At 38.6% G+C, this 13,085-nt stretch overlaps 1 protein-coding gene across 1 annotated transcript in view; it reads left to right on the top strand.

Annotated features, from left to right (window-relative positions):
• Window positions 1-5,280: 5,280 nt before the first annotated feature.
• The window catches only part of LOC134537470 (exportin-4-like), a 32,453-nt gene continuing 24,648 nt past the window's right edge, over window positions 5,281-13,085 (top strand). Inside the window, exons 1-6 of the mRNA XM_063377936.1 lie at window positions 5,281-5,488; window positions 6,583-6,688; window positions 7,518-7,690; window positions 9,488-9,595; window positions 10,248-10,364; window positions 10,446-10,602. Of these exons, the coding sequence (XP_063234006.1) occupies window positions 5,438-5,488; window positions 6,583-6,688; window positions 7,518-7,690; window positions 9,488-9,595; window positions 10,248-10,364; window positions 10,446-10,602 (712 nt within the window). The 5' untranslated portion in view covers window positions 5,281-5,437. The remainder of the gene's footprint in view (window positions 5,489-6,582; window positions 6,689-7,517; window positions 7,691-9,487; window positions 9,596-10,247; window positions 10,365-10,445; window positions 10,603-13,085) is intronic.

Raw genomic sequence — 13,085 nt, 5'->3', positions numbered from 1 at the left:
TAAGTACACTGTGACGTCTTATCCCTCCTCTGAGGATACTGTGACATCATCCTCCTCCTCTAAGGACACTGTGACATCATCCTCCTCCTCTGAGGATGCTGTCACGTCTTCCTCCTCCTCTAAGGACACTGTGACGTCCTTCTGCCTTCTCCGCGGTGCCTGCAGGTCGTCCGAGGGAGTACCCAGCTCGAAACCGAAGTCACACATTACTGTAATAAACAATGGTCCTGAAAATAAACTTGTAATACGAAACCCGGATACGAAATTTTACGTAGAATTCTTCAAAACATTGCCGAGCGTGATAATTACACGCGAATTGTATTTCCAACTACATTTATGAACGATAACCACAACATGGTTTTCGCACCCGACGTTAGAATTCGCTGCCGGAGCAGCTACGTCAACTATTGAATCATTTGATTAACAGAAAAAAATTTTAAACAATATAATTAAACGGATAAAAATATAGGTATACTCTTTGACCACGGCTTTTAACCTGCTTTCCAAAAAGGAATTTTATTAAAATACTGCCCATCCTTTTTTTTTAATTCACAAAAAGTTATTACTATAAAGTTTCCCTTCGGCTTTATGTGACTTTGGTTCGCGCCATTTGGTGTCGCCTCTGAGTTGGCGCGCGGTCTTATCGTTGTGCACAAGACAAATACGAAATCAGAACGGTAACCATAATATCATACGAGTTCCTTCACTCTGTTTTGCAAATATCGTCACAAGAGTTCCACTGCAAGTTATTTCAGAGCTGTAAACAATAACGGTAGAGATCGCGGTCATGAGCACTTTGGTGAATTTTAAAACGGATATTAGGGAATGCCAAATGCTACAGAGTTATACAGTAAATTTTTAACACTAGTTAAATATCTGATGTCAAAAATTTGCAAAGAAAAACACAAAATCGAATAGATGAAGCACTGGTCATGCTGGGTTATGCACTTTCGGTCACTGTATATTATTTTTATTGTAAATAGAACTGAAATAATCATGTAAAATCACAGATATTCATAAATGTGTACATTTACAAGAAAACAACTGCGTGGCTACAAAAAAAATTGTTCGCCTACTGGGTTTTGATTCTTTCCCGGTAATTTATGCTCGTTTTTTTGTGTCCCAGATCCTTCATTAGTTAAATTAATAAGATTGATAAAAAAATACCGACCAATCGATTATCTTTCCCTCTTTGCGGGAGATCACAGTAAACATAGTATCAGTGTTAAGAAGACTGCAAGTATTCGCTCTACCACTCTGGTTCTGGGGTAGAGCGCCTGCCTTGTGACTTGTAGGACCCGGGTTCGCGCCCCGGCTCCTCCAAGGCGGATTGCCCAGACGAAATGGTGGCATTTTCTCTGGTAGGAATACAATCCCTTGTAACAAGTCAGGCTACCAAAGAAACGGTGGGTGGAACAGAAAAAAACCTTCCAGGTGGCTTCCAAATGGGGAGCCCGTTTCTTTTCTTGGGCTCCCCATGCGGTGGCCATTCCGGGGGTTTCTCCGGGGGAACGGAGTTTTGCAAAAAAAAAAAAAGTTTTGTATAAGATTATTTTAGTTCAATGAAACTAGAATAATTAAGTTCAAAAATATTACCTTTTATAAAATCACACGTTTCAATTTGTGTGTATCTTGCCAGTGAGTAGGAATCATGTGGATATGTACATTTTATTAGATTATTTTAAGTTTTTACTTCGTTACACGATTTAGTATGCCTAGGAAGTTAACAAGTTGAAGTATAATGCGCATGCGCAGACCACGTGTCGCTTCTGTGAATATCGAGGGATGTACCAAGTGTATTCATGAGGCAAAAAAAAATCTTTGTCATAACAACACTATCCTGAATATTTATAGTCACGAAAATATATATTCGCATTCTTAAAATTACGTTGTAATCTTGGGATTACATAAATGATAACACAAAATTCGCAACAACTTAATACTTAAATATTATTTTTCTTTTTTACACAAGGTAAACATAGGTCCTTTATTTTATTCAGTGACAAAGATATCCAAAATATAAAAAATCTTATGATCAAGAATTTTGTGTTGTCATTTATGTAATCCTATGATTACAAAGTAATTTAAAAAATGCGAATATTTATTATTTTTTAAAAAATCTAGTAATCAATGCCATTGTTTATATTATATTCTGAAAAACCAACCTTATACCCCTTTCTCACCCATTAAAGCTGAATTACTGTAGGCAGTAATACGATTTAAAAAAAAATATATTATAAGAAAATAAACATTTTTAAAAATTCAATGGAATAAAATATCCTATAAATAAGTTATAAATGTATTTGTAAAACATGAATTTGCTCGTTACCGAGGTTAGATGTTAACAAATCTGTGGTGAGTACAGAAAGACTAACTAATCTTTTCTTTTCAAAATGTCTCCATGTTTGCGCAGTGCTGGTTTCTTCGAATAAACAGCCAAATTGAGTTCTTTCTTGAAGTTCTTCACTGGCTAGTACAAAAACTAGCATTAATATTATTGTATAGTACATATATACTATAATAAAAATTATTACTAAACGTAATACGCTTAGTATTTTCTGTATTTCAACTTCTGGCTCTTTGCTGGAATATCCATTACACCGCACATGTCTTCAGCCTACAGAAAAGTACATTTTTCACTGGGAGAAGAAGATATTGTGTACCGTTAGTCAAAGTAATACATTAGTTGAAAAGCAAAGCCATTTTTTTTCTGCTCAAAACGTCCTAGTTCGGATCCTCATAATATGTTCGACGATAACATTCGGTTTCCTGCTAGTTGTTTTCCTTTCTGTCGTATAACGAGATTAAACTACAGATATATTTTGAATTCATTACTCACTTCAGATCTTGTGTCTGAGACATAGGAGTGTCTAATAAAAAGATAATTAAAAAAAATTATGTATATTAGTTTTCTGATAATAATTACAGATTTTCAATATGACGGCATGACATATTATTTTAAGATGGCGAATTTTACTTCATAAATCAAAATGGCAGAAGGCCCTAAATGTAAAGTGCAATGCACAGGAGTGGGGCATTCTATGGTGATACGATAATTAAACAGAAATGGGGATGAACTCGATTTCAAAATGGCGGAATCAAAAATGAACCAAATATGGCGGCCGAGGTCACGATCAAGGTAATCCAAGATGCCTACTGTGTCATCACAATTCGAGATGACAGTCGGCACTGCAAACTGTTCCCGGAGGAACATTTTTATACTACTATCCGGAATTTCTTTACGCATTTATAATTTAATATTAAAAGACTAGATGATCAATTATGATATAGAAAATTATTTCAACAAACCTCACTTCACTATACTTCTTCCTTTTGATACTCACTCTGTCCACTGAACTTTGACAAGTTTTTTTTTGTGACTAATCTTCAAGGTCAGACACCAGCCTGCTTAAAGTCAGTGAGTACGTGCAACACAGGCTCAACTACAGTACATTCGCAGATAAGTGAAATAAAACTAATCCAGTGTTGCAAAACAATTAAATGCGATTTTCCATTGACAGATTCATTGTGGATTTACCATAATATTAATGTCTAATTCAAGCGACACTCAGGACAAACACACATTCGGCACAGATCATGTCAAATACTAGTTATTAGGGAAGAAAAGAAGAGTTGATTAAAAACTTGTTTTACAGTTTACGTACACGTGCAAAACCATCCCTCTTGTTGCAACTGACTATAAAAACGTTGCTGGTCACCTATCTTAAAAAAATATATAAATGGTTTCAGCGACATCTATGTAAGTGGCATTTCTGTGGTATTATAGGTGTTTTAAAAGACGTAAAACGTTATTCTTACATTATGAGGAATGCTTAGTGGCGAAATGGAACTATTTACTTTTGAAGGACTAGCAGACATGCTTTTTGTGTGTATGGAGTAACTCATATGAACAGGGACGTCGGAACGTTTTCATGAGTGGGGGGGGGCGAAAAGATGTTTCACACTTACCTCAGTCCTGAGCGGGGGGTCCGCTATTTAATGAGTTTCCGAACCAAAATATTAAATACACCATTCCAAGAATTTGATGACGTAGTATGTATTAAATACTACTCTGACAGTAGATGTAGTACAATTTAAATAAAATACCATCTAGGAATTTTCAATCATTTTACAGTATATTGACAATCATAAATTTGATTTTCTAATCAATGTGATCACCTATGCAACGTTTGTAACTACTGGTTGAGAAAAATACTACTAGGACCAAACATTTATTCTGGGAAAAGGAGGGGGGCGAAATGCTACTCTCGCCCCCCCCCCTCTCTCCATGCATAACATCATGGGGGCGACTCGCTCCTGCTGCCCCCCCTGTTTCGACGTCCCTGCATATGAATGCTTGTGTCACTGTTCGTATTTAAAAAAAGAGCGGTTCACGAGAAGTTAACAAAATACTTCTGTTTAGTAACCCACATTTTTTAAAACAAATATATATGCCTATATTATTTAGGCAAACAAAACTAGTATAAACTATAGTTGTGATGAAATCTGCTTTAACATTTAATAAGCACTTTTTTCGATTATTTTATTTATTATTCATTTATTTTTAAGTAGCTTTCCACTAACAATAATAGCTGCATACAATTATTCCACCAAATACAAAGTTCAGCCGGAAAAAAAAATACAATTTTACTATTGGGATATGCAGAAACGGAACGCTAAGACGTTCTTAATTTAAATTTAAAATGAGCTAATTTCTCTCCTAATTTATGATCTGATATCCTTATTTTGTAGTCTGGAATGTCTAATCATTAATTTAATGATTTGGCAAAACAGGTACTTAAAATGCGCGCCGTGGCTAAAGGTACCACACAATTTAAATGTAACAGCAAATGTAGAAAATGTAGTTTTGTCATAGATATGGTACCATTGTAGAGGTTACTATCAAACATCTTAGTGTCTTTGTTAGTTTACCTTTCCGAAACTTGAAACCACCATTTATTTAATGGTTTTAATGGTTTCATGGCAGTTAATAATTTTCTATAATAATCTATAATTACACTACCTTAAAAACCAGGACTTGTTACGAACAATACCATACTGAAACCTAAATATATACAGCCTTACACGATTTTATAACTTCAACAATTTCGAAATTTGAAAGTTTGGGTAGCAAATGAGGCTTTTAATATTCATTTCAAAAATTCTTTACTGCATATTTTGCGAAAAATACAATTCACGTGAAACACGATAATATACATATTTATATTACAGTGACGCGAAAGAAGCCACTTTATTGTTCAGAAAAGTGTCCAGGTTTTTAGTTTATTGTTATAGTTCTATGGTATTTAATGAAAATTGTACTATCGTATTTACATCATGTTTTTGTTGATTATTTTTTTTTTATTTAAATGACGTTTCATATCACTTAACCTTACCAGTGAAATAAATGTAAATAAAATACTAGTAATTTTAAATAATGGAGAGTCATATGTTGTCGCAGTTGGAAAATGCATCGATGGTGTTGCTGGTAAGAATTCAGCACAGTCATTTAAAAGTTGATAATCATATACTAGACAGGCTTATAGAACAGATTTCCTGTGAAGGCAATAAACATGCTTAGAACCTCACATTTAAGGATGCTATCAAAAACTTGTAATTACAGAGCCACACGGACAGGGTAATCTACTTGTGTTCACTTTACTTTTAGCTATGGGACAGTATTTGGGGAATAAACGAGTTACAGTTTTCATCTTAGAATAAAACTACATGTAATTTAGTCGGACAATCCATAATCATGCATAGCTGTAAGCACTGTTCTGGTATTAAGGTGGCTGTTTGCTGACCTAGCGTGTTGAGCTCTGCGTGTTAACGTGCCATTTACAAAATTCTCAAAATATATTAAAAGTCTGATTACAAATAGCATTTAGGAGCTATTGCACTTGCTGATACAAGTTTTGTTCCATGGTTTTGTCTATAACCTGTACTTTCTGGATGAAAAAGGCTGAAACTAGTGTTTTTAGGTATGACGATTTTTACACACAGTATAGGGTCACCGCTTAAAGTCCTATAGAGCTTATCCGTGATGTAATAACAAAATTACTATATTTACCCTGATAACAGTGTTTCTAAATTCCTACTGGTTTATAAGAAATTTTTGTTTATAGGCTCACTGCTTAAAGTCCCATAGAAGCACAGTGCTAGCCTATAAAGTGAAATGGTCGTCGCCATATTGTGCTTTAAATTGCGTTGCCGATCCTGAGGTTTCCCATACATAAAAATGTGTATTGGATATTGAGATGCAATGGAAGATGAATAAAAATATAAAATAAATAAATAACATGAGTCCCTACTGTGCATTGAAAGTCAAGCATCAATGCTTGACAGGGATTTTTTTTAGTAGGTGTTTTGCGAAACCCTGGGGTTCCGTGGCAATGTCACAGGGGTTCCGTGAGTTAGGACGAATTTCATATAAAGTAGGCACAATTATTGTCTAATAACTTTCTTTGAAGGAGTTGGGGTTCTAATTAGTTGGTCACAAAAATTCCAAGTAGAGAGATGAGGAAAATGTTTTTGAACGGTTGGACAGCCTCAACGCTGTCTGTCTGTCTGTCTGTGCTGCAGGCGTCGCCCCTCGTCGTCACAGGCCAGCAGCGCAAGGCGGCGGAGGAGCTGTTCATGAACTTCCGCAAGACCAAGTGTCCGTACGCTGTGTGTCGTCACATTCTCGGTGAGCCCTCGTGCCCCGCGGAGGACACTCCGCTGTTCCTTCGTTCCAGTGTGTCGGGCGCATCACATACATACATATGTAGACGCTCATCACCTACTCACTGACTTGACTCTGTAACGCTGTAAGATGGCACAAGGTTGGAGACGCGGTGTTTTCACACGGCCAACTGCATGAGGCTTTGTCACGATCAAGAGTTGCAAGTCAAGTGAAGGTGCACATTGAATCGAATCCACAGCAAGGAAGATTATTGAATGACCAGAGAAAATTTACACATAATGTAGTTTTTCAAGAGGTACAATTTTTTCTGAAATATTTTTTTATCGTTACATATATATATTTACATCAGAAATAATTTTTATTTGCTCAATATTAAAAGAAATTGAATTTTTAATAAGTATTTTGTGTATATTAAAGTAAAGGGTTTGTTATCTGCATCATTTTTCAACGGGCGCTGTCAGCGTCTTACAACTCCCTAGAAGTAACCAAGGCTATTGTTTCCGTTTGACATGCTTTTGACTTTTTTTTTGTGTTTGACTTCACTCTTAAACATTCATTAATTCTATACGTACAGTGCATAAAATGAAATGTAGTAAAGTGATAAAACAAGGTATTTCTCTGTTGTCAGTTATTTTTTTTTTGATGTATAATTTAATAATTAAAATTAAATTCACAATTAGCACTGAGTAGTAGCATTTTAGCTGGCAGCCAAGCCGTAGTCGTAGGCATCACACGTAGACAGGCTCCAACGCGTGCTGAGTTCTCGCTCGCAGAGAGTGAAGCAGCTGCTGCCCCAGGGTCGCACAGAGAGCACGTGCGTGCGTGTGTGCAGAGAACAGCTCGGTGACGCTGGTGCAGTTCGAGGCGGCCGACCTGCTGAAGGACGCCGTCATCCGGGAGTGGAGCCTCCTGCAGGCGGGCGACGTGGCGGCCCTGCGGCAGTACCTCCTGCACTTGCTCGTGCAGCGGCCGCTCGAGTTCGCGGTCCGGGACAAGGTGCTGCAGGTGCGTCGCTGGCCTTCCGCGAGAGGCTCGTGTTCACATCCGTACCTCCGGGCCTCCACGGAATCTCCGAAAGTTTAGGAGCCAGCAGTAAAGAAAATATTTGGTAAATATGTAGTTGGGCGGTATTTGCGAAAAAAAAAAAATGTTAAAAATCCCAAAATACTTTTATTCTATGCTCTTTAACTTCCTCTTTTCATTAAACCCGGCGGAGATAAGAAATTCCAAATACTTTAGGAGATATCGCCGTTCTTATTTTGCAATGCAAGACCTGTGCAATCATTCGACCGTTGAAAATTTTATTTTTTTGCCGTGTGTTCGTGAATGCCTAATTAATTAAAATGGTCGATTAGGTCAGGTCAGTTACATTATAAATACTTTCAAACTTAGCGGACATTAAAAATAATGTGAATTAATTTTAATGGTTGTTTAGTTTTAAAGTATTTATAATGTAACTGACCTGACCAAACAAACCGGGACGAAGGATGAACAGTAGGAACTCACGTAATTTATTTTTTTTTACTTATTACTTGCGCAACAATATCCAAATAACAAATAATAAAACATTAAAATTTGAAACATTAAAAACTCACCTAAGTTAGAGGCGGGTACAATTCCTTTGCCATTAGTAGAAAATGATGTAGTCGTTCACCAACATTGCGAAAAAAAAAAAAATCATACTTGTAAACAAGAAACAAATGTCCATGCCGCATGAATGCACAGGTATTGTGATGGAAATTAAAAAATTCGATATCTCCTAAAGTATTTGGAATTTCTTATCTCCGCCGGGTTTAATGAAAAGAGGAAGTTAAAGAGCATAGAATAAAAGTATTTTCGGAATTTTAAAATTTTTTTAGCAAATATCGCCCAACCATGAAAACTAAAAAATTCGATATCTCCTCAAGTATTTGGAATTTCTTATCTCCGCCGGGTTTAATGAAAAGAGGAAGTTAAAGAGCATATAATAAAAGTATTTTCGGATTTTTAACATTTTTTTTTCGCAAATACTGCCCAACTACATATTTACCAGATATTTAGTTTTGTGAACACTTATACTTCTACATTTTACTAGCTGCAGTACCCGGCGTTGCCACGGCTGAACACAGGATGAAAGGAACTTTTTTTTTCGAAATCAGGTGTAGACAGTAATTTGAACTTCAATTTTCCATCCCAATCTGTTGAATGGTACAGAAGTTGCTGTGCCATCTGATGGTGAGTTATACCAAAATGGATATTGCAAAAATATTCTCCATGTTCAAATAGCTATGTATACCAATTTTAATGGTGATCGGTTGAACAGTGTTGAAGTTGATGTGCTGCAGCGCCATCGAATGGCAAGTTATAGCAAAATGGATAGCACCTGTTAAAATAATTCTTCATAAACAACACTCAGGGGTGCCAACTTTCATGGTGATCGGTCAAACGGTGTCATTTAAGATCATAATCCCTTTTTCTCTTGCACTTAACCAGACGGTTAAACACCCAACCTTCTGATGCCACCTCAAGTTGTGTCCAAGCCTTGTGAATATGGGTTATGGAAACACATTCATTTGATTCTGCCGAGAGCTGTGCCAATGAGGGAATTTGCCGATCGTGCCGGTACCTATCACTTGCTGCCGATGTAGCCGGTAATCGATACAGATCATCCTTTCAAAAAAATTTTTAAAAAAAATTTGGACCAATATTTTGAACAGGTTAACTTGGTGATAATGATTGGAGGAATAAAATTGGTACAGAAGTTAAAATATTTAAATGGACGCGCCGTGGCACTGCCGTGACTGGCCGTGGGCGGGCCTGCAGGTGCTGGCCATCACGGTGAAGCGGAGCAGCGTGGAGGACTTCGGTGCGAGCCGAGGCCAGCTCCTGGCCGAGGTGGAGAAGCTCGTCTCCGGCGGCGACTGCAAACAGGTGCGCGCCTCCTTCTCCTGCCGAGGCTGGCGTATTTTCACTAGCTTTAATATGAATATCAGTTACATGATTCCAAAATTTTCTTATAGTCAAAATTATATGTTGAATTGGTAAACTGAATGCGTAGATAATTTACTGTAATCCATACATTAAAAATCTACTATCATTTGTGAAGACAAAATGTTACAACAAAGATACAAAATTATAATGTAATTATGTGTGCTTATGTAACACTTGCAGTATTCTATATTCCCCAAAAAAAAGTGTGTTTTTCCTATAATACCTGAAAAAAAATATTTATGTATAACTCCTAACTTTGTTCATGCTTTTCAGTTAACTGGAAAATAGTTCTACTTGAAAATTAAAATATAAAAAATTACCTAAGACATAGTTTTCTAAACGAAACTGTTGTGAAAATCGTATGGTCACAGCAGCGAATTTTGTTAAGTCTGTTCACAGAAAACTGTTGGCTAATTTGGCGTGAGAGACCACCCAACGAGGACATGGTTTAGTGGTTAATAGGCTCAAACCATCATGACTTTGAACCCTGTCGAACAGCTAGGGCAGTGCAGTTGTAGACTTGTCGTCTGAACGACCTGAAGGGTCGCGGACACTCTGGACCTGAGGTGGACCTGGCTTGTTGGCGTTGCAGCAAGTGCTGGGCTGCTGTATCATCTCGGCGCTGATGCAGGAGTACGCCTACACTGTCAAGTCCGCTGACGTCGGCCTCACCTGGGAGACGCACTTCAAGGCCAAGAAGCAGTTTGAGGTGAGTTATCGCAGCCCCGTGGTGTCTCGGTTCGCTCTGAGGAGACGAGCGTTGTGGCAACGCCTGCCGTGTGTGGCGCAGGGGACGGACCTGAAGCGGGTATTCCACCTGTGCCTGCGAGCCCTGGGTGAAATAACCAGGACCAACGTCTCCTTCACCGTGGACGTGCTGGGCCTACTCCGGCACCTGATAGGCATCGCTGAAGGTGTGCTCACGTGGAACTTCATACACTCTGACTATATCCTTTTACGCCAGTGCTAGTGGTCGGGTGTTTCCTGTATGTCCACGGGATCTGTTTGTGTGGACAATGTGTGCTACTCTACCTTACCGAGGTGATCTGGGCGGGGTACAGCGGACTAAACTGTCAGCATGCTGGCAGGTTTCATTCCAGTTGGGTTGTTAGCTCGCAAAGTTAGGAGTTGGCGAACAAGGAGGACTTTGTTGTTGGGTTATTTTGGGGTATTTCTGTCAGACACTCTGATATGTGGCAGCACCACTGTAGGCTCTTTGTACGTCCCGGATGACGCACCAACAGACTCCCAGTTCTTTGGTCTAGCAATGACTGATGACTGATGATATACCTGATGTCTGTTCAACCACCACATGCCAGTTTTTATTGTTTTTGTCCAGTTTTGATGGCGGTGGTTTTGAACAGATGAGTTTTCATCTTAAGCATTTGTGCCGTGGATCTCTGCATGTGGTTTGGTAACGTAGGCAGACAGTAACCATCTGCAAGTAGCAGTGGCACTTGATTTACAATGCCTAAAGTTGCACACACCTTGCTCTTTTCCCTTGCTGCTCTGTTTCAACTCAGGTGGCAAAAATAGGCATTCCATACATCAGAACCTTTCAATTGATACACCTAATGAAAAGGATATAGTATTAAAAACCCACATTTTTAATATGTTGACATAAGTTGATGAGGTGTACACAGAACTGCCAAGTATTACAGATTTTTGGTAATTATTACGAATTTAGATGTTCAGTTATGAAACTACTGAGTGTTACATATTTAATACAAGAACAGAGAAACTTATAACATCTCACAATCAGTGTTTCTTATTATAAATATAGCTCATGTAGCTCTTGAAATTAAAAGGCAAATCTTTTGTAAACTACATAAAGTAAATATGAACTTATTTTATATTTTTAATTATTAAGTACAGTAGAACCCCTCATATCCGACCTTCCCACAACCGACTCCTCCGGATATCCAACCTTGTCTCCGTGGTTGGCGAGCCTGTTCAGACTTGAAAAAGTGACGCAAACTGTAAGGTCAGACGTGATTGTTGGTGTAGAATGTGCTCGTACTATAATCTTGTACTGTTCTATGTTTTTTAACGTAACAAAACTTATTATGGGCAAAAAAAGTGGAGGGACACTTCCGCAAAATCAAGTTTGGCAAAACTGAAACAAAAATACATTACTGAATTCTTTAAATAAGGTTTGCTTACATTGTATTCATCTTATCATCTATAATTTAACTACAGTAAATGTTCGAAATGTATACAGCAACATTTTTACAAATAAAGTTGTATTACTGTACAAACTGTATAGCTGGGAAAGGCGTTTTTTTTTGCTCCTACGGATATCCGACCTTTTGGCCGTTCCGACTATGGCCCGGTCCCGTCATGGTCGGATATGTGAGGTTCTACTGTAGTTTGCAAACCTGTGTGATATTTAAAAAAAAATACCGTATTTACTCGTGTATAGCGCGCCCTCGTGTATAGCGCGCACCACGATTTTTGCAACAAATTCCAAAGAAAAAAAAATTTGAAATTTTTTTTCCCATAAATAAATTTTACTAACATTTTGTGGTACCTGATTATTTAAATTGATGTGTGGTGATGCGTCAGGAAAATACTTAAACTCTGCTGTGTAGACGGAAGATAATGAAGCGCTGTATCGTCACAACTGGTACGTGGGCGGGAGGAAGGGAGGCAGGCAGGAATGTGACACGGACTAGATGACTCACCGGTAGCAGCTGCGACGAAGCGAAGGAAGTGGTAGGGGGGACTGGTGTCAACATTTTTTCTCTCTCTCTCTCTCTTTTATTTTACTAGCTGTAGAGGGGGAGGTCTAAAAATAAACAAGAGACCTGCGTGCTTGCGCGCGCACGTGTGTGTGTGTGTGTGTGTGTGTGTGAGAGAGAGAGAGAGAGAGAGAGAGAGAGACCAGGTTGAGTGCGTGCGTGTGTGTGTGAAAGAGAGGCCTTGTTGCTTGTGCGTATGTGTGGGGGCTGGCCAGAAACGTCACCCGTCACCCGGCAGTTAACGACTTCCACTCCTCCTCCCCGCCTCCCCCCCCCCCAAAATTTTTTTTTTCCGTGTATAGCGCGCATCCTTATTTTTTTCCTTTACTTGAGGGGAAAAAAGGGCGCGCTATACACGAGTATATACGGTACTTGATGTATAGAAGTGGTGCTAATTATTTTTTTATTAGAGTCTAGTATCTGGTGTAAACTTCATAGCGTTTGTTTAACGCATGTTGAATTGTATGCGTAGATGTGATTACCGATGGTTTGTGCCCAGAAGTTGGCAGCACTGTATAATTATTGTGTGCACGAGATCTTGACTCGAGCAACAGTTTGGCCTGCTGTTGTGGAATGTAGACGTAGGGAGGGAGGTCTTGCTGTAATGGCGTTGGGGACGGGGAAGGGACAGCAGTGTTGCGTGGAGGGCCGTGCGTGTGTGTGGGGTTGCAAGCAACGGTGCTGCCTTA

The sequence above is a fragment of the Bacillus rossius genome, chromosome 12 (assembly GCF_032445375.1).
Source record: "Bacillus rossius redtenbacheri isolate Brsri chromosome 12, Brsri_v3, whole genome shotgun sequence".
NCBI lineage: Eukaryota > Metazoa > Arthropoda > Insecta > Phasmatodea > Bacillidae > Bacillus > Bacillus rossius.
Note: the sequence above shows the minus strand (reverse complement) of the source record. Positions and strands in the feature narration are given on the sequence as shown.